General features: G+C 39.7%; 1 protein-coding gene across 1 annotated transcript; it reads right to left on the minus strand.

Annotated features, from left to right (window-relative positions):
* Window positions 1-643: 643 nt before the first annotated feature.
* Window positions 644-14,507, minus strand: cnot7 (CCR4-NOT transcription complex, subunit 7). Its single transcript, XM_008419689.3, has 7 exons — window positions 14,293-14,507; window positions 13,608-13,731; window positions 12,716-12,909; window positions 11,489-11,650; window positions 11,203-11,347; window positions 10,374-10,484; window positions 644-2,263 (listed from the first exon to the last, which is right to left on the minus strand). The coding sequence occupies exons 2-7, from the start codon at window positions 13,722-13,724 to the stop codon at window positions 2,132-2,134; spliced, it is 861 nt and encodes a 286-aa protein (XP_008417911.1). The 5' UTR covers window positions 13,725-13,731; window positions 14,293-14,507; the 3' UTR covers window positions 644-2,131.
* Window positions 14,508-14,860: the final 353 nt, after the last annotated feature.

Here is a 14,860-nt window from a genome sequence, read left to right on the forward strand (position 1 = left end):
CAAACTTCATATCATGATAAGAAACTTAGAATGGATGATAAAGAAAAGTAATGTCTCATTTTTATTGGTCAATTTCCAGCAAATTTGTATTTATTATTTTTGTCCATTTCAAGTTATTTCAGGATCCCTTGGGGGCTTTCTGTCATTAATAGAGACGTAATAACAATTTGATCCACATAATAATAATAATAATCGTTATTATTGTTATAGAAACCATGCAATAAGTTACATGGATTATAACGAAATTGGGTGATAAATGTAGTTTAGCCCTCCTGGTTTTAATTCCTTATTTTGAAGTTCTGTTAAGCACATTATTATTCTGTTATAAAATGGTTTTATGAATGACTGATGTCTGTGGTTTGGCTTCACATCCTTTTCTTTCAAACTTTTTTCCTTCCACTCAATTTTCCATCGATATGCCTAAATACAGAACTGTCACTTTCACTACTTATTAGACTTTTAGTGCAACCATAAGTGGGGCAACACTCCATTGAAGGTTTAGCATTAAAAATCTATTTTTAATCAGTTCAATTCTAATTTTCTGAATCTAAATTTTGGTTTTAATTTTTTTTTTTTTAAATCCAGAAACAACCCCTTGAAATACTTAGTTATATTCATCTCTTCAAATTCAATTACTACAATGAACTTTCCAGCGGTTTATTTAGATGACCAAAAGATTTCACTGCCGAGAACTTTTTTTCTTTTTCCGGTAGAAAAATTTCAAGCCTTTATTTACAAAAAAACGTCTAAAAACATTCCTCTCTTTATGTTGCATATTGTTGTTTTTTTTCTTTACAGTGTGAGAGATGAGCTGCAGAAAAAAAGAAAGGAAGCGCACGTCACGTTCGGAGGCAGAGGTCAATAAGAAGCTGCTAACCTACGACCTTAACACGCCTAGAAGCGGGATGTGGGAACCGATCAACAAGTCCGCTTCGAGTCCGACGTTTTGAAACGCATGCGGTCCGCTCTGCGCCCGAAACCGGACGACGTTACAGGAAGGAGGCATTCCACAACTCGAGTGGTGTTAACTACGAAGAAAAGGGCTTTTTTTTTTCTCCCCTCCCTTTTATTCCGTTAAAACAATAAAAGAAAAAGGAACTCTTGAGCAGAGTAGTTCAGGTTGATGTCAGCATGTCCTACTGGGTTTGTTTAATGGGAAAAGCTGCTTGTGTCACTGGTTGATTATACAGAGCTCATGCATCTGACTATGTGTGCGTCTGTCAGCGGGAGCGTTTACAGACACAGACACGCGCAAACGCACAAAATGACACGCATTCCTCCTGGTGAAAAGCATCTGGATACATCCTATTCGTACGACAAGAAAAAAAAAAGACAGAAATGATTGGATGAGGAGGAGACGTTTCTCACAGTGAAATCAGAGCTTATTCAGGTCGATACAAACATTCTCGTCTCGTGAACAAATCAAGAACAAAAGATTCAAGTGTCGGCGAACACACACTCGGTGAGGACTTCCGTCTCGATCCGTCCGGATTTTATTTTTTGTTGTTTAGTGTTGAAAAGGGTCACTAGTCAACGTAACCGGCACAATAAATTAAAAGGTTTAAAAAGAGAAGAATGCAGCTAGTGTTAAGGCCGAGCGTGTTAAGGCCAAAGCTGCTTTCGCGGCGGTGGGAGAGTTGACATGTTCGCGATGTAAAAAAACACACAAAAAAACAGGAACACGGAAGGCAACGGAGAGGAGGAAACGGAGACGCACCGCAAACGTGTTCAGCATTCCGAATAAAATTAGGGTTAGAGCTTCTTCTTCTTTTGTTCTTTTCTTGCTTTTTTTTTTCTTTCGTAAAGTGCAAAAAAACATGTCTGCAGAACACTTGAGGGAAAACTAAAATCCCATCTTTTCAGGCATGTTCAAACCGAACCGAGCCGAGCGTCGTCTTGGCGCCGCCTCGCAAGGGACAAAAGGCCAAACTCGCGCGCATGCGGCTCGCTTCTTTTCTGCTCGTCTGAGATAGGCGCGGCCGATGGGAATACGACAAAAAACAAACAAAAAAAAGACAGCTAAATAACGCGAATGTACGTCGGTGTTTTTGTTCCTCCGTTATCGTGGTGGAACCGGCTCGCCGCCTCGGAGCCGGGCCGGACTGTGGGACGGTGGGAGACTCCGGCGATGTCACGACTGCTGCTTGTTGGCTTCCTCTTCGTAGGCGTTTCCCGTTCCGTTCTGCACGTAGGCGGAGCCTGAGCCCAGACCGTACAGGTGGCCGCAGTACTTCGCATCGTCGATGTGATCCTCGAAGAACATCTGGAGGGAAGGAGGAGGGCGGACAGCGATACAGATGTGTGATTACGTCATAGACTGGGAAAAAATAAAAACAGTTTGATAGTCATGAAAAAAATTATCAGCAGAAACAACTGCGACAGAAATTGACGACTACCTTTAATCGATTAATTGGATAAAAGAGAATGTGCACGTTCTACAGATTTTTACTTACTGTATTTTCTGCACTATAAGGCGCACCTAAAAACCTTCAATTTCCTCAAAAGCCGACAGTGCGCCTTATAACGCGGTGCGCCTTATATATGGACCAATATTGAGCCACAACAGGTCTAGAAACTACGGTAAGCAGCCGCTGACTTTATTTTGCCCGTAGAAGAAGAAGCGCGCGGTGCCTGCTGGGATAGTTGTCAAAAAAACTGGCTTGTTAATAAAGTTTGACTGATCAACCTACCGACCTGATAATCAGGTCGTCTGCAGGTCATTTAGCACCATGTTCTCCACAAACATGCTGTGTGCGAACGGAGAAGGGTCACCATCATCCGGCCACGCCCCGGCCCAGTCGCGGAAGGCTCTCCTTGCCGACCGAGTCGGACTGTTTTGTTGACATTCTTTATGCCAACAAAGTGGCTTTAGATATTCATCCGGGGAGCTTCGACTAGGGTTACCAAGGGACCAGCCCTTATACATTTAAAGCCTGGGGGCTCGGGGGAAGAGACAGAGACTGCGGGGACGACGTGTCAGTTGGTCTGTGTTACCCAGAAAGCAGTTGGGCACAATATCACAACACCATGAGTGCAACAATGACTGGGGCAGCCTACTATATAAAGTACTAGGAGACCACTTCTTTATTATTACACATCCACATTTGTAGAGAACAGAACAAATCATGTCCCATATAGGTGCAATATGGGTTTCAACCGTAACTGAAGCATCTATTCTATGCGCCTTATAATGCGGTGAGCCTTATATATGAAAAAAGTTTTAAAATATGCCATTCATTGAATGTGCGCCTTATAATCCGGTGCGCCTTATAGTGCGGAAAATACGGTAAATCTTTTATGTAGAATATTAAAAAAAACACAAATTTTTTATTTTGCTTATAATGCAGTAACTTGGCATTCCTTTAGTGAACGCTTCATCATTTGTAGCATCTGCAGCTAAAAAAATTGCTTCAACGTGAAATGCTCAGCCAGTTCTGCTTCTATTCTCCAATTAACGATTAATCGATTACGAGACTGATCACAATTAATTGGATTAACTGTTTCAACCGTAATTACTGTCATAAACTTTTATTGATTTAAGTGAGTAAATGTGGTAAACAAGTGGTTTACAAAACTGGGATTGGAGGACATCGGTGGTGTTGGGATTCAAGTAAAAAAAATAAAATAATAATAACCAAAATTTGTTTTTGCCCTAAATGCCACAGAGGTAAATAAAAACACCAGTTTGTGACACTGTTCAACTGGAATATTAGTAATGCTTATACTGTTTTAAACCGTTTCAGTAATTGATTATTATTTTTTGATTATTATTAACATTTTATGTAAACAAGGACAAAGATGACAGTGATGAAACAATAAATATCTTGAAGTAAGCGTTGTGCTGCTTGTCTTTTTTTCTTTTATACGTTGCACCAGAATCAGAACAAATGTTTTTCTGAAACGGTTAGAAATTCCACAAATCACAATTTCAGCTAAAACTCAAAACAAACCACAACAATGTTCTCTGGCATCTATTTCTACTGCTAAAAGGCCACAGTTACCACGGTTGCTGGAGGTTTTTGTTGTTCAGTGTCTCAAGGGTCACTGACAAAGATGCGATGCACACATACTTATGATCAATTTCTATCTGTTGTGTCCCACTAGCCTGGAAAAAACCAGCTCCTTCAGTTACACAATTGTAACCCAGTTAAAATGAATAGATGTTGATTTAATATCTCATTCCACAACGAGATTAAAAAGTATTTAAGTTTAAAAAAAAAAAAAAATGAATGTTTGTAAATATGTTCTTAAATATTGATAAAAAAAGTGCTAAAAATCTTTTAAACCTCTGAAATATCCCTTTTTATGATTGCTTTTAGTGACATTTTAAACAACCAATAACTGGCACCGTCTGATTTCACATCAGCCAATCAGGTTGATTGTCCCGCCCCTTTAACTGCAGCGCTGAGATTTAGCTCAGATTGCGTCTAACTCCCGTGAGAGCTGACGGTTGTTCCGTGAATCCCCTGTAAGATTCTGTTAAATTCTACAAAGAATCCTGGAAATTGATCTCCAAAAGCTTCTAACAGCTGACGTCCGGAAAAATCCCTAGTAGCTATATAGCATTGAAGCATCTGTCAGGTTTTTTTTTTTTCTATGGTGCATTTTTGAAACATTGTGCCAGAGACATCAAGATCAACCTAACAAGAACTTGGATGGCGAGCCCCAGTCCAGAGGACCAAGTGAACTGGTAGACAGTGACCCGACTGGTCACCAGCCGTGAAACATAAAAAAATATTTCACAGACGTATAGGAAAGACTAAACAAACTTTGAAAGAACATTTGACAGACACATAAAAGACTGGGTTATTTTTTTTATTTAATTATTTTTTTTTAAAGCGCGCAATTTTTGTTTATTTGTACAATGTGGATCCACAAATGTTGTTTATATTAAATTCTACTTTTTAAAAATTTAATTCTACTTTTTTATATACATTGTGTGCTGTCCTCTGTTGTTCACACCTAGGCTCCCCCGAATTTAGAATCTCCTGATCAGGCCCAACTTACTTATACTTTTGTAGTGTTGGTATTGCCATCTATTATTAAAAGGTATTTAAAGTAACCCTTCTTGTGGGTTACACAAAGCTTCATAAACAGAATCTAGACCCTCGGCTATTGAGAAATAATTGCCTAATGGAGGTGTGAACTTCAAGTTTCAAAGAATTAGATTACGATACACAATTGCTGGCGTTTGGCCGTGACATATAAAATGTGCCGGATCAATCATGAAGGAATCTACGCAATTAAGCTTACCGGAAAATACAAACCATCCTAAAATAGAAATGCCAAGCCAAGTGGCATCTTTACCAGCAATAAAATGTCTTAAACATTCTTTAAGCATAGAAATGGACTCATTTATCTCATTCCTGGCTATCAGCAGTGTGGGCTGCTGATGCTGTGCTGCTGTTGGTGTCGAGCTCTCAGTTACACAGAAAAAGATGGAAAACATTACATTCTGTCTATTGTTTACGTTTCTGCACCGTACAAAACAAATGTGTTCGAGTGGGTCGTTTACAACCCATCAAATATGGCATAATTTCTTTGGGATTATCCTTTATTCTATTTTTATGCTAATGTGTAAAATTATTAAACTAAAATTATTTCTTAGTAGCTCTTCTCCCAAGCAGGCAAAATTTCTTGTCACAATTTACAACAGCACCAGCAGCAAATGTTTGTAAGTTACAGTGGGGAGAACAAGTATTTGATACACTGTTGATTTTTCAGGTTTTCCCACTTGCAAAGCTTGAAGATGACTGTAATTTTTATCATAGGTACTCTTCAACTGTGAGTGATGGAATGGAACCTGATAGAATGATGAAAAATCCTACTTAAATTAATTTAAATTAATTTAAACCATTAAATTAATTAAAACCATTGACCCTAACCCTGTCAATCTAAACTTAATATTTAGCCATTAAAATCCCTGTTTTAATCCCTAGCCTCCTGAAATATACCCTTCTGAAGTTCGTCATGGCGCCTCGAATAATTAAGTGATGGAGTTGATTTAGCAAAGGGTTAATAGTTTGAGTCATGCAGAACTGATTTCACCGTTTCCATAGCAACGATCAGAAGCAAGATATTCCCCCAGAAATACAGTGACTCATTGTAGCTATGACCTCATATATGACATAGATCAAAGAACACCTGAGGTTATGAATGCTTGGGTTTCAAAACAGGAGGTTATATCCAAGTAACTCTTTGACATTTAGAGGCGTGTTTCTACAATGGAACAGATTGGAGTCGCCACCCTGTTTTTACCACTGTCATTTGTTGCAGGATATTTAATAACAACTGGAGTGAGGAAGCTATTAAATAAGATATTTCCTGGGATCACATTTGACATTAGTAGCTATAAGGATGAGACTGAGTACGATGAATTTGACGCGTACCTGTTCAAACCTTCAGCAGCTGTGAAGCAAACTTCACAGCAAGCTGCCCCAGCTGGGGCAGCTTGCTGTGATGTCTGCAAGCAAGCTGCCCCAGTCAGGGCAGCTTGCTGTGATGTCTGCAATCAAGCTGCCCCGTCTGGGGCCCCGTCTGGGGCAGCTTGTTGTATGCAAACTTCCCCGGCCAGGGAAGTTTGCATACAGAAAAGGAAAAAGAACTACCGTGTTAGATTTGCCGATCAACCGGCTAGAAATTCTTGTTGTCCTTCTTGTTGTCCTTCTTGTTGTCCGTCATCTTGAGTGACGGACAACAAGACGGTGTTGAGACGCTTTACCAAAGTCGAGAAAGAGTCACATGCTGTTAGACAAAAGGCCCATAGTAAAGAGTTACATTTTGGATTCTGTTAGACACCAAGGTCCATTTCTCACAAAAAACAAACGTTTTCTCAGGCCACAGAGACATGGTGTGATTTCAGGGAGTGTCTTCAGTCCATATAATCAGCTACCCTCCTCCCTCTCCTCAGACGCTGCACATACTTTTTTAGAAACTCTTCTCGAATGTAATGGTTAAAGCGTCTCCTTTTCTTCGCTGATTTTATGCTCCGTGTGTCAATACAAATTATGATTCATCCATCGGGATTTCCATTCCCAACAGTTGGTAGCAGGGTTGTGTTGACACATGAGCGGAGATTGGACTGGCCATTCAGGCGCAGACTTTCCGGAACAGTACTCTGGTGTAGGGCCCACATGAAAGGTAAGGACATTGTACCGTTTCTCAGGTCTGTCTAAATTTCAGTTATTAGCTGTTGTTCGGACTGTTTTTCAGGTTTGTCTAATTTCAGTTTTTATAGAAGTAAAGGTACCAAACAGATAAAGTGATAAGTCTTCAGTAGGTAAGGGTGATCGGCTAAAGGTCAAGACGGCCTGCAGTGGGAGGTGGCCGCCCCAACTTTCTTTCCGGACGCGGGGAAGGGATAGGCTAGGTTGGATTGAGTTTTCCTTACGAGGGCTGCACCTGAAATATAACAAGATAAGCCGATCTGTGCCATCGAAGAAATGTAAATGTTGACGATGGCCGCATAGGAATTAGTGAAGATAATAAAAGAGAAGAAGACTTAAGTTGATCGCGATCTGAGTCACAGAAAAAAGGCAAAACCTTGACAGTGGCCGCATTGGAATTTAGTTTTTGGATCCATTTAGGGTAGTTTGTGTGTGTTTGTGACTTGTGTCTGTGCGCTTGGGTGAAAAACGCTGGGAGCGATTGTGTGTGTAAAAAAAAAAAAAAGAGAGAGAGGCTTGGAGTTAAAGGCTCTGCTGCCGAGCAGACAGTTTATGTTTAAATGTATTATTTTCTGTTGATTACAGTTTGTTTGTTTTAAATGTATGGTTGGTGTTTGGGGATTGTATCTTGTTGGTTCGTATGTCTGTATGTGGTTGGTTATGTTGTGTGTTTATGTGTGCACCCATTTTGTTACTATGTGGGAGCTTCTGTCTGTGTGTCCCATGTAAAGCTTATGTTTGCTGTTCTGTGTGTCCTGATTTGGTACCATTGTCTTGCGCAGCTGTTTGTCTGTAGTCACAGTCGCTTTTCTCTCAACAGGAAGGCAGCAGAGCGCATATTGCCGTTTTAATCACTTCTGACTTTAATTGTATTCCTTTCCTACTTCAACAGATGAAACGGTTTTGGTAAGAATATAGGTATTTTCTGAAAGACTTCTGTCTCGTTCTTTAGTAATTTTAAATTGACATGACGCCTGGTAATCAAAGTGGTCCAGAGCCTCTATATTCCCTTAGATCAAAGCACAGATTTTAAGAATTAAGACACTTATAGAGTATACCTGAAAAGTTTTCAATAGAAACACATTCATTATAGGCATTTTCTAATTCATATTATACTAGTATTGCATATATGTTTGACTAACTTAGTGTTACAAATGTAGCATGATTTAGACAATACCAGTGCTGCTACTATAAAACTACAAATCAAACTACTTCAAGTCATGTTAATTTTCACTAAATTGTATTCTACTTATTAAATTGCAAGTAATAAAAGTATTAGGAGTTGTTAGTATGCCGTGGTTCCTCCCTGATAACAGACAGTCTCTCCTGCAGCCTTTGTAACACGGTATTCAAATAATATAATAACATAAAGTCTTTATAATTTAATATTATGTTTTTAAATTATAATAAAGTTCTAATAACTTTGTTATTATAATTTAATATTTTATCATAATAGTAATATTAGTAAACAATAGCAATAATAACAATATTAAATTATAATAAAGTTATGGTAACGTTATGTTATTATAATTTAATAGCATAACAATATTAAATGATAATAAGATGAAGTTATTATAATTTAATATTGTTATTATTGTGTTTGGTTTTTAATAATAGTAGTGCTAATAATATCCCCCCCAAAAAAATCTGAATATCCAGTCAATTACAGTCTTATGTTTTTATGGCTTGATGTTTATTTTGTGATTATTAATAAGTGACCAATGTGGTAGATTCAAACATTAGCTCGGCTCCACAGCTATTAATAGCTAATAGCTATTAATAGCTATTAGCTGTACTGATGATCTACCAGAGTTGGTGTTTAAGTCGCCTTTTATTTTCTAACTGAACTGAAACAGAATTCCTCACCACATCTACATGTTAAGGTTGTCAAAGTCAAGCTAGCATAACTGAACTACTTCCTTCTCCCTCCATATTTTTTTCTTAATTACCTTTTTCCTGACCTTTTTATCAAGTGATAGTGTAGTAAAGTACTGCATCCCTTTCTTTTATCAGTCATACATTTAAAATTTCATACACACATTTCATACATATATATATATATATATATATCGTATTTTCCGCACTATAAGGCGCCGGATTATAAGGCGCACCATCAATGAATGGCCTATTTTAAAACTTTTTTTCATATATAAGGTCCAACGCATTATAGGGCGCATAGAATAGACGCTACAGTAGAGGCTGGAGTTACGTTATTCATCCACTAGATGGAGCTGCACTAAGGGGAATGTCAACAAAACAGTCCGACTCCGGTCGGCGAGGAGAGCCTTCCACTGGGCCGTGGCATGGGCGGACGATGGTCACCCTTCTCCGTTCGCGCACAGCATGTTTGTGGAGAATGTGGTGCTAAATGACCTGGAGACAACCTGATTCTAGAGGTCAGTAGGTAGATAGGTCAGTAGATTACAAACCAGCGATCTGACAACTACCCCAGCATGCACAGCGCGATTCTTCTTCTACGGGCAAAAATGAAGTCGGCGGCTGCTTACCGTAGTTGCTAGACCTGTTGTGGCTCAATATTGGTCCATATATAAGGCACACTGACTGGATTATAAGGCGCACTGTCGGCTTTTGAGAAAATTGAAGGGTTTTAGGTGCGCCTTATGGTGCGGAAATACAGCAATTTCTTACTAAATTTGAGTCAAGTGAAGCTAAAACTCTGGGTGTGTAGAAACACCAGGAGTTCCGGGTAAAATGAATCTACAGATTATTTTGTTTCTAAATGAAAATATTTATATTTTTGTACAGTTTTGTATATGTCTGAGTACGTTGTTCTAACAAATGGCCTTTTTAAAAAAAAATCTACTCAAAAACAAATGTTTTTTAAATCCAGGTTAACCATTAATCAATCACTATTAGTTGACAATTATTTCAATAATCAGATTAATCGTTTCAGCGACTTATTTTTCATAAGTGTGTCATTTCGTGTGTCTTTGTGGTTTGGCGACAAATGTAACACACCAACACGACATCTCGACTTTGACTAGGCCATTTTGATAATGCTTTCATCTACATTTTTACTCTGTAGCTCCGGCTGTACGTTTAGGGTTGTTCTTCTAAGAGAAACGGTTACGTTTAGGCTTGAAATAGGCCAAATACCCAGCAGAATCAACATTCTCCCCTGGCATTGGAAGCTGAGAGCCAAAGGAAGCGAAGCTCTGCGTCAGGCTGCTGACTCGGGGCTCCTACCTCTCTCATTTTGAAGAACGCCATGCCGGTGAGTAGAGAGTCCGAGCCGGCCTGGTGCTGCGGTCCAATCCTCTCCAGCTCCAGCTGCTCAGCTACTTCCTGCAGCCCGCCCTGAACACAAAGCGCAGTCAGTCACACTCAGCAAGCCCACATAATGGAGGACAGCACCGCTAACGAGCCACGGGCAGCCTGTCTCTAGATAATACAGTCGTGTTTTGCACATGGAGAGGAACACCGCAGGATGAATGGAACTTAGGCAGAGAGGGAAAAATGGGATTATTTTTACTGAACTCTAATCTTTTGATGGAAAGAAACTCTGCAAGATTAAAAAATACAAGACATTAGTAAAAACTATAAGTTTAAGTTGACAGAAGTATTTGTGAAAAAAAACATCCTGAGCCCAAACGGGAAGTAAAATATATCTAATTTAGAAATCTGAAGCGCGTTTAACTTTTTGTTTCCTAAACAACTCGAATCAGAAAAGTCGTCACATATGAGAGCAGCTTGGAGCAACCAAAGCCTGTGTCCGGCATTTAGGAGGAACGAGCTCTGAATTCCTGCTGGACGTGTTTGATTGTTTCCATCAATCATTTATCGGACTGTTGCCGCACTGTGCCATTTAACACCATACGGGTCTCCGTCCTGCCATGATCACTCTGCTCTAGCTGCAGTGTCGGTGGCAGAACTGAGGCCATCAGGCAGAAACGTAAACAGTTTCTGTCAGTTCCAGAGATTTAATATGAGATATCAACCCTTACAGTTACTTCAGGAATCAGAGTTTCCCCAGCATAAACTAAAACCAGGGATCCTCTGCCATTTCTCAGAGTACCTTCAGGTTCTTGCAGCTCTTCATGAGGTACTTGACATCATAAATGACCGGGAAGTACAAGCGGAGAATCTCGAAGAAGTCCACCTCCTCCTCAGGTAGGTTGGCGTTAGACAGGATCTTGATCAGGTATCCAAAGTCGTAGCCGCTGCAAAAAAAACAAGGAAACGGACGGGAATGTTGGGACAAATGCTTTGAACAGAAAACGTTGCTGGCGCAAGCATTCGTTGCCACACCGAAGTCTTGACTGCGACGGTTTGAGGCAAATTCGGAAACACGAGCGGCGTACCTGTGAAAAGACAGCCACTTGACGCCGTCGCACAGCACCACTCCGGACGTCATCAGCAGCTCTGCGAAGTACAGCGTCTCGATGCCTTCCTCCTCGTGCTTCTTGAACTGAATCCCTGAAGTGGTCAGAAGCTCAATGGAGTCCTGTGCATACATATCTTCTCTAATGAAGAGAGAAACAGAACCGCAGAGTTCTGATCTGAACTACTCAGCTCGGCAAACGCGCGCACACACACACACGCACACACACACACACACACACACACACACACACACACATGCACACCAGTCAGTGGCTGTCAGGAACAGTAATGTAAAGTTTGCATGGGTAAAATTGCAGCAGCTGAAAGCTCAAAATGACACCCAGTTGGATTGTGGGATTTTTGTTCTTGTTGCTAATTTCACCCCGACAGCTGGCTATTCTTCATATTATGTGCTTAAATATTATAATTATGACTACTGGTGGGATGTGATTACAGATTTTAATAGAGTTAGTTTCACAATCTGTTAATCAATTAATCACCTTTTAATCGAAAACCGTATATCGACAAAATGAGCAACATTTTCAATTCAAAACTTTTTTTTCTGCTAAATTATTGAATTAACAGACATATGAGTTTAACAACAAAGACATCTATTGTTTTTAAACTGTTATTTAGGTTATTCAACCATCAGATTTGTGCAAAATGCCATTCAGCTTCCAAGTGTTTCAACGTCTTTGAGCAAATCCTTCTTTAGAAATGTGAGCTGTGGACGCTGACATTAGCGTTTAGCTTCCAAATGCTATTTTAAAGCTTTGCTAACAGGCTAACTCTTTTTAGTGCTACTTGGAAACAACAGTTGTATTCTCAAGCATCCCCATAAATCGTCTTTTGAAACAAAATGAGCCAAGAGAAGTCACTTCGTCGTCCGTTGCTGTTTGGGGATATTGCTTGTGCATCAGATTTACTGGCGTACCAGAAACACGTGAATGCAAAGGTTCCACCGGAAACTTTTGTATGTAAAATATTTTTTTTAATTAATTGTGCTAAAAAATGTTAACACATTAAAATCTATGTAATGAATTAATCAAAATTGTTGCATTAAAATGCCAGCTTTAATTGTGATTAATAAATATATATATAAAGTCTAGCTTGTATGTTCCAGTGCAAGTTGTATTTCTTACATTTTTGTAAGCTCTCCAAATTTACCCAGGCAACATTAGAAACTGACAGGACGGCGATCTTACGTGAGGTTGAACTTAAAGTTGAACTGCCACGTTGACGTTCCTGGAGGATATTCTCCCTGCTCGTTCATGAACGTGAGGCCCAGCTGTATTATCTTCAGCAGATCCACGTTGCAGCGCAGCAACTGGTACTGGTAGTCAGCGTTGCTCCTGAACTCCCCAATGGGTCTGGCGACAACGCCCGGAAACTCCGTGTCCTGCAAGAGAGCGAGCCGCTGTTACCCAGGAAGGGGGCTGACAGCGTCTGGGAGACCGGTACTCGCCAGTAGGAAGGAAACAACTACCAGTTTGTTGCTGGTGAGTCAATAAATTACAATACGATCAAAAAGTTTAGTTTAGTATTCGATTATCAAAACGTGAAACTAAATATTTAATACACAGTAATAAATTGTGTTTATTTCAGTTAAGTTAGATAAATTCCTTTCTTGGAAAATTTAAATATACATGCAACAGAGTCATACGTTTCATGGTTTCACAGCTGTGGGTAACGCTGTTCTTTGTGTCTCACATTTTTTCCTTCCACTGAACATTCTATGAATAGTTAATTTGTCATTTATACATTATAATTTTTGTAATCAGTATTATATAACATTATAATTTCAAGACAAAGTTAATTTTGGGACATTATTAATCAAAATTGGCACAAACATACTAGAAATGTTTCAGATAGTGCGCTTGGTGAATATAACTTAACTAGTGATTGAGTGATATGACGACAAATATTACCACTGCCAACACCAATGAGGAAATCGGGTGTTGATAACAGCTCCATTTAGCCTGCATTAAGACTTTTTGCATATTTCCACACACATTTTGACATGACAATGCTGATATTCAATGACTTTGCACACAGTAATCTTGTCACAAATTGCTAAATTGAATAATCCCAACTTACCATTGCGATATAGTTGTATTTTCGGATGACCTGTCGGATCCTCTTCAGCTCCTCCTCCAGGTTGTTGGACCAAACCTCACATATTCTTTGGCTGTGATCCACAGTGGCTGCGGGCATAGTGCCACTTCACGTACAACACAGATAACATAGAGGCCAGTGATTCATGGAACTGCTGTTTTGTGGACAACATGTCATGTCAGGATGAAATTTAGATAACCAAAACTTTCCATTAATAAGACTTTTTGGTTTGCAGCAGGAGACCATTTATAACCAGTCCAGTGACTTTTCAACAAGTCACATAAACGCCAGGAAATCTTAAATTTCACAGCAACAGCGGCAGTAATTGTTTCACAGGATATTTCAGCAGTGTTAGCATGGCAGGAGCGCAGTGGGAGAGAGGCTTGTCAAACGGGACGTGTTCAAACATTAGCTCGGCTCCACAGCTGCTCTCTGACTAGCTAGGTTATCAGTTAGCAGGTTATCCACGCAGAACTGCTGAACACCAGTGGGAAGAGTGGACTGAACGCTGTTTATGCTTTTATTAGCCTCCCCTGCTAAACAGCTAGCTTCACAATTTAACAGGAGTGTATGCAAAACATGAAACAAACGAGTTGAAGTAGCAGCGCAGGCACACACCAGGCTCCACTTTGATACAGCAAAGGTGGACGTTGCTTCGGTAACTTACCGTTCCCCTAACCGGGCAGGTGTGTGTTAAAGCGTGTGCTATCTGAAAAATGTTAATGTGTTCTGTGTTATTGTGTCGGGGCTTTTCCGCTAACTTTGAGATACTTAATATTCTGTATCGTTTTGATGTCAACCTACGGCTGCCATCATAGCTGAGCCTCCACAACGTCATCACGTAAAATCGAAACAGGCGTGTAAAGTAGGCGACGTTTTACGTTCTCTCTCTCCCCTTCCAGTGCCCAACTCCAGCAAGTGGCGATGGGCCGTCCGACTCTTTTCTAGGATTCGGATCATTTAGATTAAATTGGCCGGCTCTTTCATTTCTCAAACGAATCTTCACTTGATACCTCTTTCAAGTAGTGAAATTTTATCAACTTTTAATCTTTATTGAGCCTACAAGTATATGGGAAGTACCAATACGTGTTAAAATGTATCACAACTTTTAGAATTATTTGAATACAATAAGTAAATCTAATTCTTGGTGCTGAAAACAAAGAAAAAAAAAGAGAAACATAAAATGTAAATGATGTAGATGGATGGGTAAATAGTGTTTAATAGTAACGTTAGTA

This window comes from Poecilia reticulata, chromosome 10, assembly GCF_904066995.2.
Source record: "Poecilia reticulata chromosome 10, P_reticulata-male-v2, whole genome shotgun sequence".
Lineage (NCBI taxonomy): Eukaryota > Metazoa > Chordata > Actinopteri > Cyprinodontiformes > Poeciliidae > Poecilia > Poecilia reticulata.